The following is a 22,682-nucleotide window of genomic DNA, read 5'->3' as shown; positions in this document are numbered from 1 at the left end:
AGAGAAGGTGCATAGATGTTATGAGCTTTTCTGATATTTATCTGCTTGGATACACCTGTACTCACGATACACTTCATGCTACATTATGTCAGAAACAAAACAATCTGAGGGACCCCGACGCCTGAAGGACCATGGGTACAGTGGACGTCACACTATGGATAGTATTACTGGAACGCCCTGTTGACGTCCCTTTTCGACTTTCGAAAACAACTACTGTAATACTCTGCAGCTTCCACTAGATGTCGGCCTATGCATAGCATGTGAATCTAAGCAGATACAAGCATCAGAAATACGATTACGGTGAGTAATGTATCCCATATAGGCATCGTCTACAAGTCTGTCACCCTGATGTCCCCAAGCTAAGAAACTCTGCATCTCTGGAGGCCTACGATGCACCAGAAGTAAGGACATGTGCAGACTGGAACTCCACCGGTGCAGGAAGGAAAGAACCAGAGGACTGACCTTCTCTGTCTATGCCCCAAGATTCTGGCACCTCCTCCCAGTCAACATCAGATTCACCCCCACGCTTATACGGTGCAGGAAGGAGTTCAAGGCCCTCCACCTTCAAAAATTGGCTTCTACTGTGACATGAGCCCCATTGTCTCCTCCCTTTATTGCTTGTAGATCCTGTGTTGCCAAATTGCCAGCTCTCATCTGCTTCCCTCAATGTGTTCTTCCTCCTATGATTGTGAGGTGCTTGGTTGCTTGCCAAAACAAAGGTCAGCGCCCAATAAATACCCTAATAATATTGATAATAATATGACAGATACCGACTGAGAAACCCTGGTGACATTTGGAAGTAAAAAACAGACATGAACTATTACTTAGAAACCTCCCAAAGGGTTGGAGATAGAAAAGACCAAGCCCTTTAGGTTTGCCTCTCAGGATAGAGAAGACTTAGACTGTCTGGGATATTCTGGTGATTGGGGATTGAAATGTCCCAGCCTTCTCAAACCATTCTTGTTTAAAATATTAGTAAGGCACCTTAAATCTATTATCAATGTCTGTGGATTCCTGAGACCATGTGTAACACTTTACTAAAGTACATGGAGTTCCATGGAAGAAAGAACCTCTGGCTTTTCCCTTGGTGATTGCAAAGACCTCAGGTTCATAATCTCCTTGGAAATGATTGTGAAACCCATAGATTTAGTTTGGGAAATAAGCACTGCACCAATCTAACTGACAGCCAGGGCATTAATCCATTGTAGCACAGGAAGTTCAGCTCGATGAACCCCCTCCCCCCACCCCCCATCCTCACCTTCTTCTTTCTGTCAGTGTAGTTTAGCATACACAGGCCGAGCAAACCACCACAACTGTGACCTGCAGCGAATTTGAGCTGAAAGTAGATTAATTGACCATAATTCTGTCACTATCATGACTGGCCCTCAGTGTACTAAAGCTTTCAGCGCACACATCTATATAAGACACTTTGCAATCAACAGATGTAATGCTGCAGAGTAGATAGTGATCATTTTAGCCCACTGGCAATGAGCTGATTGGGTGTTGAAGAAATGGGGACATGAAAACCTGAGCACAAAAGTGGTTTTGCGTAAAAGGCTGTGCCATTGAATGACAAATGTTTCAACATCTTGGTGGTTTTTGAAAAGGTTAAAGTAAATTCCCATTTGAATTGCGTGTGGAGAAGATGAAATATAAGATGAAGAAAGGCTGTTGGATCTCTCTATAGCACTTTTGTTTAGCACGGATTTGTGGCTTGAACATGTCTGTTAGTTCCTCGTTCAGCTTAGAAATCCTATGAGGACATTTCCTTCCCCGTTCTCCATGTGTTTCTTGGGGCAATTGTCTATAAATATGAATGCTTGTTGGCACCATGCTCCTGTAATAGATATGTCTCTACTCTTTTGTTTTCTTTAAGCCAGCAGAGAAGTCTGGGAGGAAATGGTGAATGCGTGCTGGTGCGGCCTGCTTGCAGCGCTCTCATTGCTCCTCGATGCCAGGTATTTAACCTGATATATTTTGACATTCTTTCCTCTGAGGCTTTACTCTCTGAGATTGGCCGAAGTATTTGCAGTTTGTTGTGCTTTGGGTATTTAATGAGCTGCTCGCTTTATTTATTGAAGAGGCGTAGTTGGATCTGGGAATATGGGCATGCTTAAAACCAAAAGCATCTTTTAAAACCAGCATTACAGAGAGCATAGATTTTGGATTTTCAGAACCAGCCCTGGGGAGGTCCCAGGAGTCTGCAACCGTTGGCTCGCCATGTTTTGGACTACAGCTCCCATCAGCCTGAGCCAGCATAGTCAATCATGAGGGATCATGGGAGTTGTAGTTAAAAACATAGTCCAAATTTGGTAGACCCCTGGTCAAGCCAAACTCAATTAAAATAGTAGGTAGAGCATTAAGGCGTAGACTTCACAAGATGTGGTGGGTGGTATAATAGTACAATGAGGCACAAACACAGAGCATGCAAATAAAACCAATTAGACAGTAAGTATAAAAATACACTTTACTAGGCCTCAACAAACTCTAAGCAAAAGGTATTACTATTAAATCAACACTGGAAACATCTATACATTAACTGTTGGTGATGCCACTAAGGATCACCTACACTGTACTTTAAAGTGCATAGGATGTGTTGGGAAAGATTTTCTTTTTTTCCTGCTTTCCTCCCATAGACCTCTATGGAGCACTGCTTTAATTCCCTTGCTTTGTGCTAATTTGTATGGGGATAGTGATCAGTCCATAAAACTTATCAGTGCTGAGAGGCTGTCTCTCTTTCTGGATTTCTTGTATTTTTGCAACTCCACACAAAACCCTAAAGGGAGGTGGTGTTAGGATATTTTGCATCCTACTAACATTTGTAGCGCTTGGGTTTCAAATGCAATGTGTTCAGGATGGGCTGTTGGCAGTGGGTGCTTTCCTACCACGTTTAACACTATTTACACATACACATTTGCAATTACTGCAAATGGCTACTGTTAAGATGGATTTCTAGACTCTGGCCTGGTCTAAAAAAGACCAGGCCAGAGTCTAGTCCAGTGAGGCTTGCAGACTCTGTCCAAACTCTGTCCAGTGAGGCTTGCAGAAATCATGGAATGGACACGCCTCTGGGGAAGGACCAGTAGGTCAGCAGAGCACCTGTTTCCCTCTGTTGAGATGGATTTCTAGAATCTGACACGGTGGACAGATTTTAGGAGGCCACCCTAGTTATAGTGAACAGAGAAACTCTGAGGTTAGCCGAAACCCAAACAAGGTAGCAGAGGAGAGCAGTCAAGGCTATCCTCAGTCTAGTGTGAGTGGGCTCAGGAGTCCACAACGAGTTCACACAGTGAAGCACACAATACTTCAATATAGACAGGAGTGTATACAAATACAGTACTTTTTTCTAGGCTTTACACACTGAAAAATGAAACAAGCAGGGGATATCACACAACACTCAATGATGTGCATAGGCCGACATCTAGTGGAAGCTGCGGAGTATTACAGTTGTTGTTTTCGAAAAATCGAAAAGGGACGTCGACAAGGCGTGACCAGTAATACTATCCCTAGTTTGACGTGCACAGTAACGATGATCGCTCACGCGTCGAGGTCCATCAAAGTTTTTTTCCTCCATGCTAGACGGACCCGTATAGCAGAGTTCCTTTTGGCGCTAAGCCATTGACTTTTCACAATTAACGATAGTATTTCTCTCTCTCCTTTCACCGACCTCCGAAACACCACGCCGGTGAATAAAGAAAACTTCCTGTCGGAGACCACCGCGACAGACCATTCAGCCTTGGAAGGCCGCCCCGGGCCTCGGCCCAGACAGTAGGGAGAGAAGGGGGAGGCCATTTTAGAATGCATATTTGCCCCTTCCTATACTTCAAGGCATAAAATAAGCACTGTCGCATAGCAATTTGCTATGCAATTCTGTAGGTTTGCTAATCAAATGGACACTTGTGTAGCAAGGTTAGCTATTTAAGTTGCCCTCTTCAATGAACGCACAGCTTGCCCTACATTCCTTTCTTGCCCACGGTGCTCTCTTCACCCTCTTTTCTCTGTACACTTCATTTGCTAATGGAGAGAAAGTGCAGCAGTAATCATCTCCTCCACTCTTAAGTGCCAAAAGCATGTGTGGAGTGCTAGGCAAGAATTGTTTTCTTTTTTCAAATAATTGCAAACCAGAAGTAATCAGGATGATACTTTTATTAAGCTTTCCATATCCTGTCTGGCAAAGACCAGTATGTCTCAACTTTATATTTTTATAACGAGTCATGCAATTCCATTAGTAAAATGTAAATTGTTGCATAATGCATAATTACAGTATTGATACTTTAACACACTGCATCATCTGCATGTGTTACAGTAATGTTTAGGTTAGTGTATCAAAATTTCATAATGTCCACTGTATTTCATTTTGTTGGGAAAGATGCACCATGTTGACAAGTGAACACGTTTGAAAATGTACATGATCAAATTCTCTTGATGGCGAACCTGGTTCTGTAGACTGCAGGTTACATACATCTTGCAACTGGTGCTCAACCCGTGAGCATGCCCATATTCCTTGAAATTCTGTATTATCACTCTGTTGCTTTATACCAGGTACCCTGAAAGTGAGATGACCACAAACTACAATATTCTACCTAGTTTGCCCAGTTCTCGCCCTGCTACGCAATCCACTCTGCTTAGTCTTTCTTACCTCTGACATAATGAATAAATAAAGCAAACTAGATGCTTATGCAAAATAGTGATCAATAGTTCCATCCAGTCTGTGCATCTACATCTACTGCAGTGTGCCAAACATAAAGTGGGTTTGTAGGGACAGTTTAAAGAAATCACTTTTTAAATGTGTTGTCCTCCGTTGCTATGGGTCGAGTGCATTTCTCTTAGGTTGAAGAGGTAAACTAAGTTACCCGACCTGCAGGTCTAGTTGAAGTTTAAAGAATTTGCAAGGCCTAACTCCTCTCACTAATGTTTTAATTCGGCAGTACGCAAAACTGCTGTATTGTTGCGCATTTCATGTCTTGGGTACAAATAACTTCTGGTGACTAACAATATTAGTAAAAAAAATTGCTAATCAACTGAGCCTGTTTGCTAATCAAAAATAATTTCATTGGCAAACTCTGCTAATCAATTTTCGAAAACTAATTTATGCCTTGTCACTTTGTTCGCCCAGCTACCATAACCTATAATTATGGAAAATACACTGTTTAAATGTTGCCCCAAGTGTAACCGAAAATTCCCATGGTTGGACAAACACTTAGTTTGTAATGTGTGTCTTCCAAGAGACCACATTGAAACGTCTTGTTGAGCGTGCAGGCTCTTCAGGCCAAAGACGTTAAAGCACCGCTCCACGAAACGCTGTGCCCACTACACCAGGCAACTCGAGGCCATGGAGGTAGAGGGAACCTTTAGCGATGGCAGCAACGCCGTACTTTCGGACGGCGAGGGCGACGGGGTAGCTTCAGCTACTCAAGCGCAGACCCCTGACCCTGTAGGACAGACCGGCGGCCATGTTGTGGGGACTACAGCCGGCGGCGGCAGTGCTACATAAGCACACACAACCAAGCCCTAGTCGAGATTCGACAAATGAGTCGAGTACTCGAAAATGTTCTACACCCAGAGAAAGGACCTCTGAATCCCGGTCCTCTGGGCAATCCCGATCTAGATCACCACACGACAGGGTTCAACCTAAGGATTCTAGGCCTAAAGTGATACCTCCCACTAGTGAGGACTTAGGTCTTACCCCTCAATCTATGATTATCCCAAGTTCTAAGGAATGATCTTCTCAAGATATTGATAGAGTAGTGCGAAGAATTACCTTTATGGCCAATTTTTATGAGGGAAACCCAGATTACTTTCAGAGTTTCCACCCCACTCCACTCCTCTCACCACAGCCCCTTCCGGCTCTCAAGCCTCTGCCTTACCTACTCAACCCCCTTCTAAGAGGTCTCGCTCTAATGTTCCCTTACAAAGTACGCTTATAGATTTATATGACTCTGAATTAGACCAAGAAGATCTATCCTTTGTGGAGGCATCTGACCCTCAATTTACTGAGGAGGATACAGATGAACCGTATTATGGGGATGACGAGGACCCAGAGGCAGACCAAAAGGCTAACATGTACTCCATAGACTCCCCTTTTAATCAAGACACTCCATTTGTCGATTCCCCTGTGGATAATCAACCCCTCCTCAATGAAGTATTAGCCAAAGCGGCAGAACACTTCCAAATTGACACGCAGGAGGTGCATGATAGAGACTTTGCGGAACAAATCCTGGGGGACAAAAGTACAGTGGGCCAGTTTATCCCGCTGCTAAAATCAGTGCAACGCAGGATACAGCCATCCTTAGAAGCACTCAATCTCACACGGGCCATTAACCCGCGTGTGGAGAAATTATTCAGGCTGCACCCTCAGACCCTTTATATATTAGAAGCCCACTAAAACCAGACTCCTTAGTTGTCACCACAACTAGAAAGAGAGCAGGCACACCCCTTGCTTCCTCCGAGGCTCCACCGGATAGAGAAAGCAAAAAGATCTATGCCATGGGCAGAAAGGTCGCCTCTTCTGCGGCCTGTCAAACCAGGATAGCTAACAACGCAACCCTCTTGGCTAGTTATAATTGCCATAAGTGGGAAGAAATTTCTGCTTTACTTTCATCTGCCCCAGAGCCACTTAGATCACAACTAGCTCGGGTGGCAGCAGATGGAAGGGCCGTATCTACCGTCTCCTTAAATCAAATTTCGATGCAGTGGACAATGCCGGAAGAGTCATTGCAGAGGGGACTATTATAAAGAGGCATGCATGGCTGCGCCAGTCGGGCTTTAGGCCAGAAACGCAAACCACTCTGATAAATATGCCAGTGGAACCTAACGTGCTCTTCAGTAAGGCTGTGGAAGACGCACTTAAAACCGCTTAGAACGAGTATGACACTCAAATCTTTAGGTCAACTCACTAACAAGCCTACTGGTCAGAGAGGTAACTGTAATTTTCGCCGTTTTAGGGGCCAAAATTCTCAGTGGATCCAGCTACAATCGGGGCCAAGGCTCCAACTGGGGGAGTAAACAAGGACAAACCTTCCAAGGCTATCCACAAGGACAACGCAGAGGTCGTGGTTGGGCCAGCGATAAACTAAAGCGGTCTGTATGTAATCAAGAAATGGCATTGAGTGATAAATTAGAATCCAATAGACCTAGTAAAAGTACCACACATACTCCTAGCAATGAAGAGGATATTATTGATGTTGAGCAACTGAGCGAAGAAAGTCCAGCTCTGCTGCAGCCAGAACGAACTGCTCATGCAAGGGTCAAAGCGGTTCTGGGAGGCAGCAATGTGTACAAGGACAAAAGAAAAGGGAAGGTCGAAAAAAAAAAAAAATAAACTCCCAGGCTTCCTTGCTGCTGGAAGTGGAAAAGAAATAGACGAACATCCACACCTATTTTAGCCAGGATTACATAATAGGGGCAGGATCAGGTAAATCCTGTACCTTACCTACATTGAAGTTGATTGCCCGCTCTCTGCGAAAGGGTGGCCCAGGGTCTGATATCAGTGGGACCTTGTCTGGGCAAATGCAGGGTGTAAGGGTTATGGATGGGCCCACTATTTCATCTATAGGGTTGGCAAAAACTGGTGCTTTATATACATCAAAGTTGATTGTCTGTTCCCGCAGACGGGAGGTCCAGGGTTTGGCACAGTGGGACCTGGCCAGGGCAAACTCAGGGTTTGGGGTCAAGTAGTATGGATGGGCTCATGATTCTATCTATAGGGGGGGGGGAAGTGCACTGATGTGATGAGTCAAATGGATCACCAAACTTGCACTCAAGTACGTGCTGAATTGCACGGGAGCTGGTCATCTCAAGGAATAAACAGCAATGGAAACAGTCTGCAATCTGGTCTGGTGGAATTGTTTAAGCAGGCATTGCAAACAGGATTTATCACCCCTGAATTAATAAGTAATGAGCTGAACTTACAAAATAAGTCCACAGGATCTGAACCGGGATATTTAGAATCTCGGGGGGTATTACTGCAACTAGTGAGGACCATTGGGTGTGCAGGGACCATTCCGGGTACGAACACCTTGGTTGATGAGACAAGACTAGAGGTCCAAAATCTTATTAGTAAAGATGAGCAGGGACTGGCTAAGGATCAGTTGAAGAATAATGCACACAAGGGGGATGGTCTTAATATAATGGGTTTGGAAGGTAATGCACAATCATTACAAGTGGCAAGGATCAATAGGAAATTCCTGTTGGATCTTATGGCACGAATTCCTCAACTTAAAATGCTAACAACGACTGACTTTGTCAATATTTCCCTAGATGGGTTGAATAACTATAGAATGATATGTAACGTGTCCTCGGCCAGCGTGCTGAAATTCATCTGATCGTTTAGATCGGAATTGCTAGAGCTAGGATTCAGGCTGCATACATTCAATAACGAAGTAGTAGCACAGGAATTCGTACACTTCCGGCTCCCCAGTAATAAGGAGGGAGTGGAGTCCACCAATCAAGGAAATGGCGATAGGAATAATGAAAAATGATGCATCTCACATTTGCTCTCAATGGCAGCGAATAAAAGAGCTTGCCTGGATAGAGCCAATGTTGCATACAATCTTCAACAACAAAATAATGATGTACACTAGCAGGATGTGAACAATAAACTGGTGATTTACTGATGGAATTCTTGTGGCTTTCGCAACATCTTTGAGTGGTTGGCTTCCCTGACTCCTGATCAAACTCCTAATATAATCTTCCTTCAGGAAACTATGAAATTGGATGATTTGTTGTTACAAGGTTATTGCACATATTGTTCTTTTGCATCTAAGGGCAATGAGGGGAGGCCTGCAGGCGGCCTAGCAATTGTGATTAATAATTCTCTCAAATGTGATTTGAAATTAATTCATACATTGGATCATGTATTTGCTGTAGCACTTAAGGTGAATGCATTTCATAACCAAACAGTTTTACTTGTGACTTTGTATTGGAATCCCTTAAATACTGACATCGAGGATATGTTCGATGACATCGATTGCTGCCTTGAAAAAGAAGTGGTGCTTGATCTCTGCTCGTAAATAATCCTGGGGGCTGATTTTCATTCATATTATTTAGTGAATTCTGCAGGAGGTGAGGCAAAACAGTGTGAAGCCTCCAAATTGGCTAGAACAAGAGAAAGGAAATGGGTGGCGTTTGTAGAAAACTGGGGGTTGTGTTTTGTTGATGGTACAGATGTTCCCTGCAAACCCACATGGTTGCGTGGATCACTGTTTTCGACAATTGTTTTCTTCTGTATTTCAAAAACTATGGCGAATATAACAAAGCCAGTTATTGTCGACAGGATCTTACATAGTGATCACGCACCAATAGAAATTAATGTGGGTATCATCATTGAATCACCCAGTTGAGAAACTATTGCAACTTCCCGAAAAGAACCGATCAAACCTATATGAAAAAGAGGCGTGGGTATCTAACATTATAAAGGAAGTCCTAGCAGACCTCATAGCAAGTCGGAGACCATCGCATGGGCGAACTAACCATAAATTTAACTATGAGATTGTGATACTGAAACTTGAGAAGAATAAGAATCTGAGAAAATTCAAACATGACGGTTCTGGCGGCACTCAATATCAGTCCAGAAAGAAACATATATTACAGCAATATAAGAACAAAATGAGTCATTTTAAGGTTGAGTTATATAACACAGAAAATCAAGAATTAATCAGATCAATCTGCAGACATGACACATGACGTATTTGGGCAGTGATCAGACAACCTTCTTTATGTGTAATCGATGAGTCTGTAAACATCATTCCGGCAGAAGAATGCAAAGAATATATTAGACTTAATTTCCTTCTTCCAGAACGCTTTGTGAATTATAATTCTCAGTTACCAAGCAGCCAGTAGCTGAAACCTTTGAATTGGTCGATAGCAGACAAGCTATCGTTCTCAAAGGCAGCGGGTCCGGATGGCATCCCTCCCTGTGTGTACAAGGTAAACCCGATGCTTTGGGCAGGGCTATTGAAAATAAAATTTGATGTCATATTTAAAACAAAGAAGATTTCCTGGGTCACATCGCTAATTGTTCCTATATTGAAAAAGGGTGATCCAAGAAGTCCTGACAACTATAGACCTATATCTTTGATGGATACTTCTAAGATTTTTGCACTACTAATGCTTTATGAAATTGAAAAGTATATTGATTCATATGAAATATATTCAAAGTGTCAAATTGGTTTCAGAAAGGGGATGAGCACTACCCTTAATGGTATTACCATAGCCCATATGTTAGCAGGATCTAAATCTAAAGGCGCTACTCCGGTATACATGGCTTCTATAGATCTAACTAACGCCTTTGATACAGTAGTGCGTGAACTGCTATGGTCAAAGCTTGCATCTCTTGGCATACCATATACACTGATTTATTGGCTAATCCAACTTCATATGAATACCTCATACAAGATAACTCACATTAGAAGGTGCATTATCAAAAGCAGTTAGAACGCAGCTTGGTCTGAATCAAGGTTGCAATTTGGCCGCTTTACTATTCAATTTATATTTGTGACCTTGAGAAAATATGCACTGGTATGAGGGTATTTGAGATAAGACTTGGGACTTTTAAGTTACACTGGCTTGCTTTTGCTGATTGCATTATATTGTTTGACCGTACTTCATCTGGGCTTTAAACGAAAGTTATTTCAAAAGTTTGCCTATATGCATAATTTAAAACCAAACACGACCAAAACAACTATGATGGTTTTCAAGCCAGGAAAAAATAAACAAATTATAGATGGAAACTGAATGAGGTGTATATATCGCCATCAACTGAAAGCACTTCTCTTGGTCATTATGTCTCTGATGCAATGTCTATTAAAATCTGGATAGAAAGACTTAACCTTAAAACTAGACCTCTTCTAAGCCAGATGAAGGTTATATTTTAAAAATATTGTGCATTTTCATTGCACCCACTGCTGGAATTTCTTTATTTAAAAGTTGAATCTGTTATTCTTTATACATTAGACATAAGCTTATATAATCTTGGAAAGCAATTGGATATACTGCAAGGTCATCTAATGAAAGCAGCCCTCCGTCCTCCCTTAGCAGTACCTAACTGCATAATTTGTCATGAGTTTTGCCTAATATAACTTTCATGTAGAGCAGAGTGGCGTGCGCTCTTGAACTATGCAAGGATGCTTGATCCACCTAAGAATTCTTATCTTATTCATATCAAGATTCTCAAACAACTATTGCAAGCAGGAGTATCAATTTGATTACCTTGCTTCATAAGAGAATGCTGTATTTACTTAACGTCTGGAAGTCACGTTGGGTGATCTAAGATTCAGACCGGTCTATGTAAAAAATAAAATGAAAAAGATTGGATTTGTTCATTGGAGGCCATTGCAAGATATCCTAGTTACTTTGAATATGCAAAATATTTATACAAAAGGGCTCTCAGTGGTTCATATATAGCGATGTTCCCATGTAATTGGACTCACATATATTACATGCGGTGCAAAATGAATTTATTATTAACCAGGGAAAGGATCAAGCAATGGGGAAACGGCATCGATAAAATATTGGAGACAAAACGTCGTTTTCCGGGATGCTTGGAACCTTGGGAGACTTTAAAACATTTGGTGCTGGAATGCACACATTTCAAAACGACTAGAACCATGGCATTAATAAAATTTGTAAATGTGGATCTCGAAGATGACATCGAATACCTATGGAACAGATTGATGACAGGGAGATATAAGCCGTTGATTTTTGCTCTTGTCCGTTTATTAAAAAACATTGAAACTGAATTGGTTAAATTTTATAGTTAAGTAATGCACATGGAAATGACGATAGTAAAAATGTTTGTAGCAAATATAATGTAATCTCACGATGGGTCAAAAATGTACAAAAAGATTGTAATTTTATGGGAATGCAATTGACTTCTCTTTTATTCTTTTATATGTTGAATTTTTGTAAAGATTTCATGTAAAACAAATACAAATAAAAAAAAAAAGCTCCCGCATAGTCATCAATGCCTTCTCCTGGCATCTGTTGTCTTGAATAGAAATTGAACCTTTCAAGAACTAGACTAGTTTTCTCTGCAAATCGTTCCTCTAATCTTGACATCCATATAGGAAATAGATCTTTATCTTCTTCGTCCCCACCTTGAGATAGATGTTTCATTAGCCTCACTCCTTCCACTCCTATTGCAGTCTTCAACAATGACAATTTCTTTGAGGCTCTCAACTTCTCACCGTCCTGGAAATCTAAGTAGGCCTTAAACAGTTTCCTCCACAATTCCCATGCCATGCTGGAATTTCCCGGAGACTGTAAATATGGAACAGGCGGTTGTACAGACATATTGAAATGTCTTCTCATGTATACTCTGTTCTCCTCTATCTTATGCAAATGTATTCTTTCTTTTTTTCGTTTTCACTCATCAAATCCTTTATTTTCCTGTATATATTTAGTTTGCTTCTCCTTAAGTGCCTTTGTCTTATTTAATCACAAGTAAAATGCCCACAGGCTGCTTCCATATTTACTTCTGCCACTCTCTCCCTCCAAACATGCTCCTTATGGACCTAAAGATGCTGCAGCTGTTTACATGGCTCTCACAGGGTTACATTTTCCTTCAGTTTTGACTGCTGATGAAGTGGCAGTGTTTCTCTGCACGCCTAATGTGTTTGAACGTGTGAAAACATACCTCAGCTTCCACCGCCAGGCATGCTTTATGATCCTATCCTCCTTGCCACTTGTGGGGGTAAAGAAGGACCGCAAAGAAGGATTTACAAGTATTTTTATTAGTAAAGGAGCGGAGGGCTCGAGGTGGCCGGAGCAAACAGAGCTGTTGCCTCTCTGCCCAACCGGCAGCTTCGGAACATTCAGTGGCTCTTGCAGTTCTCTCGAAGGGAAACGAGGAAACGTCCACGAGCACTGCAACACGAATGAAATAGTTGAAAGATTCAACCAAACTCTCATGCAAACAATTTGCATGGTGATCAATTCAAACAGAATATGGGTTTGCACCTCCTGGTCTTGTTCCATTCAAAGTTTTACGAAAGAGGAAATCTGCTAATGTGGTTTGTTCCCCATGGCTAGGAAGAATTTACTTTGTGGAATGGGATGAGAAAGGATTAAAAGAACGGATCAAACATAAACATTATGTAATGAAAAGATCTCATGACAATAAATTCCATGCAAGACTTACTAGGCTAAACGCTGGGGATCAAGTGCTGGTGAGAAAACCAACTGGTGTGGAAAGGGAGAGCGCACATTTTATGGGTCGTTAAAGGTGCACAAAGTATTAGACAATGCGGTTATGCTAGGGGATGGTCACGTTTGGAACTAATGCAAGGTTGCGTTGAGACCTAAGAATCAGGTAATGCAATGACATTATTAAAGTTACTTTTACCAGTGTATGGGGGGGAGGTGTGTTATATCTGTTGTAGTATTTCTTTGTAAATAAATGTATATTGTGTATGTATAAGGATGTTTGATAATTGCAGTTATATAGTTGTATTCATTGTACATCAAAACATACTGTAGACATACATTTGTTATTGTTACTGTTTACCAACATTTGTGAACATGTAATGGCAGGAACCACCTTTCTAATGTTAGTGGTTGCCAGGTTCTTAGTAGCTGGCATCATAACATGTTGTCAGGTCTTCCAGGCAACCTTCCATGCTCAGAGTTATAAATAAAGGTTCTGTGAGTGCTCAAGTGATGAGAGAGAAACATTCTGAACAGCAGGGCCTCCTTTGATAATAAATACATTTGCAGAAAACAATTTACCCATCTCCTGTGGATCATTCAGGATACTTCAGACGTTTCTACTTTTGCTTGGTTGGCCAACAAACGGACTCCAGGTGTTCTAAATTCAGGAAGCTATTGGACCCTTTACCTACCTGGGATGTGCGGCCTGGTTCTGTCCTTGCTGTTCCATCAAGGTTGGATCCTGCCAGGCCTTGATTTCCTCAGACCTGTTCGTGCTACAGTCCAAAACTGTCAACAGGAAGTAGCACTGCTTTTACTGCTGAGTTGAATGGGAAAGAGCACCTGCTGCACTGTCGTTTGCAAGAGGGCACCCCCTATTTGAGGAATGGCTTTCTACAGCCACTGGACCTCTGATTTTCTTGCATCCTTTTTTGTATTTCATGACAGCAGAAGGGGAAAATCTCAATTGTTTCCCCTTGCCCTTGTAGGCTGACATTCTAGGCAGCAACCTAGTTGGCCCACTGCTTGCACCGGCTATGCTCGAAAGAGACTTCTTTTTGATTATGACAATTTACAGATTTGTATACAAGAGAATCAGCAATGATTCTTTGGGTGGGTGGCACGTGGGTGGAAGATGGTCTTGTCAGCACAACAGTAAAGCACAGGAAAAACCCTGACTTGGATTATATTTTAAAAGGCTCATCCTATTAAAAGGATAATAGAAGAACTGATTTCCCAATGTCATTTGCATTTGGCAATATTTGTATAGTTTCCATGGACAACACGTGCAGTATCTTTATAGATGGGTGTTTCAATTGTTGGAGCATTTCTTTTTGTACAGATACATGAATATACCTGTTCATTTTTCCCTTTGTTTCAATTTCATAATTTTATATCCTTGGCACTCAAATATCTGAGTTTTTTATTTACTCAAACAGTTAAACAATATAAATCAGTTTGTTACAAAAACAGATCAGCTCTTACCCAAAAACCAAGGCATCTTTCATTTATGAAATGTATTGGGAAGTGTTTGTTCCATTGCAGAGGAGGCGTTGTGGCTGGCTATTCGTTCATGTTGGATGGCTCGCTTTGAAGGAGACCCACGGCTGATTTGCATATTGTGAGCCCTATTTTGTAAACGCACATTATGGCGAACCAGGAGGAGTCACTGCACACCGAGTACATTTTTTAAATGGCACTTTATTAAATCATTTGAAAAAGGCCCATCTATCCCTATCGCTAATGGTTTGTGCCTGACTAAGGAACGAAACTATGGGTGCTAGTCAGTCACAAAAACCAAAATGATGTCCTTCATCCAAAACCTAATTCTATCTGGCCCCACCACTATAGAAAAAGAACCTAAAGACCAGAGAACTGTGCTTCTGGTTAAGACTTCCCTATGCTGAACGCAGTGGGCTTCATCTCGGGGTAGAGTTCTTAGTCCCAGTGAAAAAGAGAGGTTTTTGTTTAAGGTCAATAAAGAAAGTTCCTTAATCCTCCTCGCACACTCATCAAGTGAGTCTGTAATTCGTGGTATTCATTTAAAGTCCTAACATCTTTACACATAGGAATCCTTCTCATATCCTTTGCCCAATTTCTTGTATGCTTTTCTCAAGCTTCCTCTGTAATATGTTGAATCCTCCAGATTCCATTAACTACTTTCCCAGTGTCTCTTATAGTGTCCTCCAGATCTTGATTTCTTACACTTAACACTTGTAGCCCTCGACAATATTCACACTTTGGGTTTCTCGGGCACCCATAACCCAAATTCAGTTACTACACTTGTTTCCAGTTGCCTCACCCTTCCCTCGACCACCCTCCTACCTTCTGCAGCATTGGGCTGGTTGCCCGGGTTTGGCATTTCGTCAGGGCATCTACTTTGGTCTCGCTCTCTGGTCTCTCCTGTCTCTCTGCGTCTCTGGTTCTCATACTGTCTCCCTCATCAGGCTCCGCTCACACAGGCGGAGCGGAGGACTCTTGCCACCCTGTGCTTGGTGTCTGCATTCAATCGTGGGCTCCTAGCCCACCATGGGAACCCCATGGTCACACCAATGTGAGGAGCCAGGAATGAGAGAGGGACACAGAGGAGACATGTTTGTGGCTATAAACCTTGATTTAAATGAAAAAGGGGTTGGAAAATGCCTTACTATCCCCAATCTATTAGGGATTTCCCTACCTCAACAAAAAACTAAGGAGTCTGTATATGTCAAGATGTCCAAATAAAAGTAAGTCCTGTGTCTGTAATCTTATTCTGGCCCTCGCACTCTAAAATAAATCTAAGGTGTAAAAGGTACTGTTTCTTCTCTTCTTAAAGTGTTCAAAAAGTTCAAAGTTCAACACAAGTTCAAAATCAAACAAAGGGGTTTCTTGACAAAATCCACGGTTCTAGGAAGAACTTCCTTCTCTAAGTTCTTCACCTAAAACAACCGGTTCCAAAAAGAATCACCAAGTTTCCAAGAGGATTTCTCTCTTCCCCTCATTGCATTCACATTGTTTGTGAAAGTGGCTCCTGTTTCCAAGGTTTCTCTTTTGTTCCAGTCCCAAAGGTACCTTTCTTCCCAAGGACCTTTCCTTTCTTTTAAGCACTTTGTTCATAGTTCACATTTCACCACGTTATCTTTCTTTAACTTCCTCTACTACTACTTTACAGTTCATATATCTTACTATCCTTTCAACAGTTCACACAATATTTCACACCCACTTATCTTTGCCTGGTGTACTCTCCTGCCAGGACTTTGTATAAATGAAACACTTAACTTGCCTTCACCCGGTTTACTCTCCTGCCAGCACTTTTCTACTCAAATGCCTGCTTTTTCAGGTAGGATTTTATTGATACACTTAGTTTGTTTAACAAATACGTACACTCACTAATGGCTTTTAGGCGGTATCATTTATTGTATCAGTCCGACTTCCTCACTACTCACAATCTACCCCTTGCTTTCATTATCTTTCTTTCAATTTGTTTCCAAGTTATGGCATTGGTGCACCGGCAACCCTTTTACTTTCTCTGGGCTTACTGGTTGCCTTTGGCACTGCTTCACCATCGACTGCTTTGCTGTATTGGCTCGGTGTGCACCTGGTTAAGTGCAGCCTTGCTACTGTTCCTGTTTCTTCAGTGCACATTTCCCTTCCTCGCAGTGAACTGCTGGCACCTCCTACTCTTCTCTCTGAAGTCTGGTTGGTCTCTTTGCTGTCTGCGGCCGCGTGATTTTCAGTTGCGGACCGCCAAGCAAACCCCTGTCTTCAACTTTCTCTGTTTCTCATTCTTCCGTTCACCCCTGACAGCTGAGTTTGGCTTCTTTTTAAACTTCCAGTCCTAATTGCTTCTTTCCCAACAACTAGACTGCTGCGTTTGATACTCGGTCTTAGAAATCATCATTACTCCTCTGTACTTCCTCGTGTCAGTGTCCCTGGGTCCTGCCTTTTGAATGTCATTGACGGAGTAACTGCTGAACTTTTGTTACTCACCACTCCGAATAGGCCGAAGATGCGAAGAACACGACCTTGGAGGTGTTGGTAGTATAGAATTCCGAATTCAGCCTTCCATCCCAGCTCCCCTGAGTACAAGACTCAGGCTTCCTCAAAGAGGGGCTCTTTTCCACAATGTACCTCTCTGCTGTTTCAGATAGAACAGACAGAGGTGTCAATTGAGTAAAAGAGCGGGGAGAACACACACCGCCAATACCAATGCTGCAAAAGAATAGCAAGATATTACAGTGTTGATGTGTTGATGTTAAACAAGTGATTAGAACAGTTAAAATGATTGGACAACTACCTATATAGATATTGGAGTGGAGTTGCGTTTCCCCAGGATAATCTACAAAGAATAACACAAATGAGTGGAATTGATCTAAATCAGTATAGGTTCCCAGTTTAGCTAGAGAATTGATAACAACTGACCTGAGTAAAGATAAATGGAGTAAGAGAAGTCCAGGATTGTAAAAGGAGTCCAGGATTCTGAAGACAACGACAGGAGAAAATAACAAACAGGGAAGTTAGTAGAGGTAAGTAACCCCGAACGGCACAAGGGACGCACTAGGGCCGGGTTGGTGCAATTCAGGAAAAAGTTCATGCACTGAAGAGTAATCTCACAGAAAAGTCACTCGATGTCCCAGAATCCAACAGAAGACAATGTCCATGAAAGACAATATATATGTTCCAGAGTACACGAATATAGTTGAGTAGTTGTGGAGATAACCCGCATGTAGACAGCAAATGGATGTGCAGTGCGGCATCCAGGGAAGAACCGCAAGACACAGAAGAGAGCCGTATCCAGTAGCGTTCCGAGTCCAACAACCAGACGATCACAACAAGGTTAAGGGAGGAGACGAAGCAATCCAAATTTCAGGCAAAGGGTCAAAACCAGGAGTTCAGATAAGGATTCGTGTAGGTAGACACGAAGAGGAAACAGATGAAACCGCGTGTAGCTGGTAACGCTAATTAGCAGCAACGAGCCCCTTGGAAGACGGTGGTTTTATAGTTGTAAGAGGGGCGTGGCTTGATGTGCGTTTTCCACGTACAAGGCGTGTCAGGTGACCTGGAGTGCGTCGACGTTTGTACAGACGCCATGGTAGCTTGTACCGGGACCATAGAGGAGCCTGTAAAGAAGTTGTATTCTGCAAGGATGCCGGCGGGGAAGTCTGAAGTTTAACAACTTCATTAGGAGTAATCTTCTCTCCATCACCTTCACTGACCCCACTACCTCCCAGGCGCCTATCAGCAATGATGCGGAAAATGGAGGAACACCCTAGAGAGTGCAGGACAACCGACTGACAGAAACAAATCAAGTTCTTTGTATCCTAGTATCACTATACAAGTCCATTCAGCGTGAGACAAAAGCAAACTCTGTGATGCTGGAATCCTTATTGTTTAAGTTGGAGCGTCCAGAAATTCTCATAGCAACTAGGGACTTCTTTCTGTTCGCCTGGTCGGCGACTTAGAACACAGAGGATGTAAAGAGTGTTGCCGGGGGGAAAAGGGACAGGAATAATGACAACTGCTTCAGTTAAAGGCACACCAATCCCGGTGGCAGATAAGACGAAGACGAAGTCCAAACTAATAAACACAGCACTGGGAAAACAACATGAGGTGCTACAGATTGCCAAGTGAATACAGAAATAGTGTTAACTGTAACGCTCACCTGGCATCCACGGGGACGTCACTCAGCCTGTTCTGACCTCTTACGACCTCAAACCCTTCCCTGGAGTCAACTCGACTGGAGACTGGGCCTAAAACACAGGATTGGTACAGTTTAACTTCCTTTTGTCTCTGTGTGCCTGAACTCCTCCTTCCCCGGCTTCCAACCATTCCCTTTGATCCACAGCTCACCTTGTTTTCTTGGAAAGTGCGCTCTCTGTCCTGCTTTCAGCGCAGGGGCGCGTTGATTGATGCGGGCTCGTTGCTGCCTAGTTACTTCACTGGCAAGAGTCTGACAGGTAAGTATAATGAGTCTTTTGAATAGTTCTCTAACTTCGTTCCTTTCCTTCCTTAGATGATGTCCGGCGTCCAGGGATGGTGACGTGCTGCTGAGATGAGTAGCGCTTAAGGTGAGTGAGAGTGCGATGCGACCCTTTCATATTTGTATTGAACTGAGTTCTTTTTCTGTGTCTATTAGGTGCTGCAACGTTTTCAGCGTGGATGCCAGTTATGAAGGAGAAATGCGGTGCGTAAGCACGGTATGCGGCACCTCTAGATGTTTCCATGCTAACCTGGAGTGTCTTTTCCCTCTTGCAGATGGATGAGAAGTTCCGGAGACAGAGTTCCCCCAGAGCGGCTAGGATTCAGGTAAGCGTTTGAAGCTCATACAGTCTTTAAAAATAAGCGAAGATTTGCTGAATGCTTACTAATGCCTTTTTATGTTCTTTTCCCTTTTCCTTAGGAAGCGGCGTGCCGGGAAGGGAATGACACCGCTGAAGATGCCCGCAGAACAGAAGAAGCGATGAATGATGGGCAGAAGCGCTGCAAGGTAAGGCTGTTCCTAACGGTGTTCTTGCAGGAGCTGAGCGCAGAAGAAAGATGCAGGCCTACTGGAGACCGATCTGAACACGGTGAGTCACGCTGCAGGTGCAGAAAACACAAAGCATGTTCCTCAGCCTGGGCGTGGCTTAAATAGTCTCTGTCTATCCCAGGTGTCTCTGGGCTGAACCACACCCAAAAGACTAGACTGCACATGCAGTTCTGGGAACCGAAATATGTGGGGGCATCCATCTTGTCCCCATCAATACACTACAAGTCCAATCCCCAATGTTATCCTATGGGAGTGAGTGAGTCTGGTGCCACAAGCGCCAAGTCTGACTCCAAGTCGGTCTTTGGAGGGATGGAGAGGCCCTTGAGGGCCATGTAGGTGATCGTGGCCTGGCTCCAGCCTGACATCTTAGAGGGCTGGAGACATGAGGGGCAGGAATCATGACGGCACTCCCCCCAAGGTCCCTCTCAAGGTGGCTCTTCTGTCTGGTCCTGGTTTGTTTGGATGGTTTTGATGAAATCGTCTAAGCAAGCGAGGTGCATGGATGTACTCACAAGGCTCCCATGTCCTCTCTTGTGGACCATACCCCTTCCAGTCTAAGTAGTATAATTTGGATCTGACGTACTTCGAATCCAGGATGTCCTTGACTTCGAATTCTGGCTCCCCAGCGACTACTACTGGCTGCGGTGGCGTTGCTACCCGGGTCCCAGGTTGAACAGGTTTAAGGAGAGACATGTGGAACACAGGATGAATTTGCATGTTTGATGGCAGAGCTAGTCTGACCGCCACAGGATTTATCACGGATGTGACGGTGAATGGACCCAGGTATCTTGGACAGAAAGTTCGGGTTCCTTTAATGGAAACGTGTTTAGACGCCAGCCAGACTGTCTCCCACTTAGTAGTTGGGGGCCTTTGCTCGGTGTTGATCAGCAAACTTCTTTTGGCGATTCTTAGCTTGAAGTAGGTGTTCAGCTGCCCTTTTAAAGGTTTGAGAAATGGTCGTGTGCAAGGTTTTGACTGCTGGCATTTCCAGGGTTGTAGGAACGTCCAACTCAGAAGTACGTGGGTGCCTGCCATACATGGTATAAAAGGGTGTCTGTCCAGTGCTGGTGTGTAGGGAATTATAAGCATATTCAGCTATCCATAATAGGTCGAATAAGCTTCCTTCAGCTTGGTGTAACATGCAATGCAGATACTGCTCGAGTGTATGACTTGTCCTCTGTTTGACCAATCCGTTTGGGGATGGGGATGGGGATGGTGACTGGTGGATAGCCGGATGTCGATCTGGGCCATAGAGCAGCATTTTCTCCAGAAGTTAGATACGAATTGAGTACCTCGGTCTGAGAAAAAAACTGAAGGAAACCCATGGAGCCATATGATGCCTTCAAGAAATACCTTTGCCAGAGTGGAAGCATTTGGGAGCCCCTTAAGAGGAATGATATGTGCCATTTTTGAAAATAGGTCCACGACCACAAGTATAGTGTTAAACCCTTGACTGGGTGGTAAGTCAGTAATAAAATCGAGGGACGTGTGCCAGTGTGCTGGTGGGATTTCCAATGGTTGTAATAGCCCAGCCGGTTTCTTCTTGGATGACTTGTTTTGAGCACACACTCCACAAGATAGGATGAATTGGATAATGTCTTTAAGCAACGTGGGCCACCAATAATTTTGTTTTACCTTGGCTAGGGTTTTAGCGATTCCGGGGTAGCCCTCGATCAAGGAATCATGATAACCGGACATGACTTGTTCTCGTAGTTCTTGGTTTGGTAAGAATAAACGATTCCTGAAGTAGGGCAACTGATCTTTTATCATGTAATGTTCTCCTTGTGCACGCCACGCTTGTAATTGCTCCGGACTCATCAGGTTTTGGATTTCTTCATGTAATTCTTTGAGTTATGGTTGCTGTGATTCCTAGGAGCTTGTCACTCGGGATGATTGCTATTGGGTCAGGGGTCTGATACCCTTGCTCTTTCACGCCCATACGGGAAAGGGCATCGGCCTTCCCGTTTTTCACCCCTGGTCGACATGTAATCACGTAGTCCTATTCAGCAAAAAAAAGAGCCCAACGTAGTTGTCGTGAGGATTGGGCCTTTACCGTTTTTAGGTACTGGAGGTTCCGGTGGTCAGTTATTACGGTGATTGTGTGTCTGGTGCCCAAGAGGTAGTGCCGCCATGCCTTAAATGCTGACTTAATGGCCAGGAGTTCTTTGTCTGTGATAGCGTAATTGAGTTCAGGGGGTGTGAATTTAGGCGACCAGAAGGCAACAGGGTGTAACTGGCCCATTTCGGGGTCCTTTTGTGAGAGGACGGCTCCCATTGCCATGCTTGAGGCGTCAGTTTCCACCAGGTATGGGAGATCAGGGCGAGGGTGGCGTAAGATTGGGGCAGATGTGAATCTTGCTTTGAGTTCCTGGAAAGCTTCCTCGGCTTCTGTTGTCCACTGGAAGTTTTTGTTGCTTTTCCTTAGCAATGACTTGATGGGATGCACGATTTGCGAAAATCCTGGGATGAACCGGCGGTAGAAGTTTGCAAAACCCAGCATAAATTGAACCCCCTTGAATGAATTTGGGGATGGCCAGTTCAGGATAGCATCTACCTTGTGTATATCCATTCGGATTCCATTCGGGCTGAGAATAAAGCCCAGGAATTCTACCTCTGAGAAGTGGAATGAGCACTTTTCGAGCTTGGCGTAGAGCTGGTGTTGACAGAGTTTCTCCAATACGGATCGGACGTGTTTAACGTGGTCCTGCTTTGATGCGGAATATACTAGAATATCGTCGATGTACACTAGAGCACAGACATCAATCAATTCCCGTAGGACATCGTTCATGAAGTATTGAAATGCTGCAGGTGTGTTGCAAAGGGCATTACTTGATATTCGTACAAGCCGTATTTGGTGCGAAAAGCAGTTTTCCATTCCTCCCCCTGTTTTACGCAAACAAGGTGATCTGCCCCCTCAGGTCTAGTTTTGTGTAGATTTGGGCATCTTTGACTTGATCAAGCAATTCAGGGATCAGTGGCAGGGGGTAGCGGTTTTTTACGGTAATCTGGTACAGTGCGCGATAGTCTA

General features: G+C 43.3%; 1 protein-coding gene across 2 annotated transcripts in view; it reads left to right on the top strand.

The window, feature by feature from the left end:
* The window catches only part of MON2 (MON2 homolog, regulator of endosome-to-Golgi trafficking), a 1,155,350-nt gene that overhangs the window by 593,523 nt on the left and 539,145 nt on the right, over positions 1-22,682 (top strand). For both annotated transcript variants that reach the window (XM_069629845.1, XM_069629844.1), the window contains exon 13: positions 1,877-1,958. In XM_069629845.1, the coding sequence (XP_069485946.1) occupies positions 1,877-1,958 (82 nt within the window). The remainder of the gene's footprint in view (positions 1-1,876; positions 1,959-22,682) is intronic.

Source organism: Ambystoma mexicanum, chromosome 12, assembly GCF_040938575.1.
Source record: "Ambystoma mexicanum isolate Mex_15411 chromosome 12, UKY_AmexF1_1, whole genome shotgun sequence".
In the NCBI taxonomy this organism is placed as follows: Eukaryota; Metazoa; Chordata; class Amphibia; order Caudata; family Ambystomatidae; genus Ambystoma; species Ambystoma mexicanum.
This window is presented reverse-complemented; position numbering and strand designations above follow the sequence as displayed.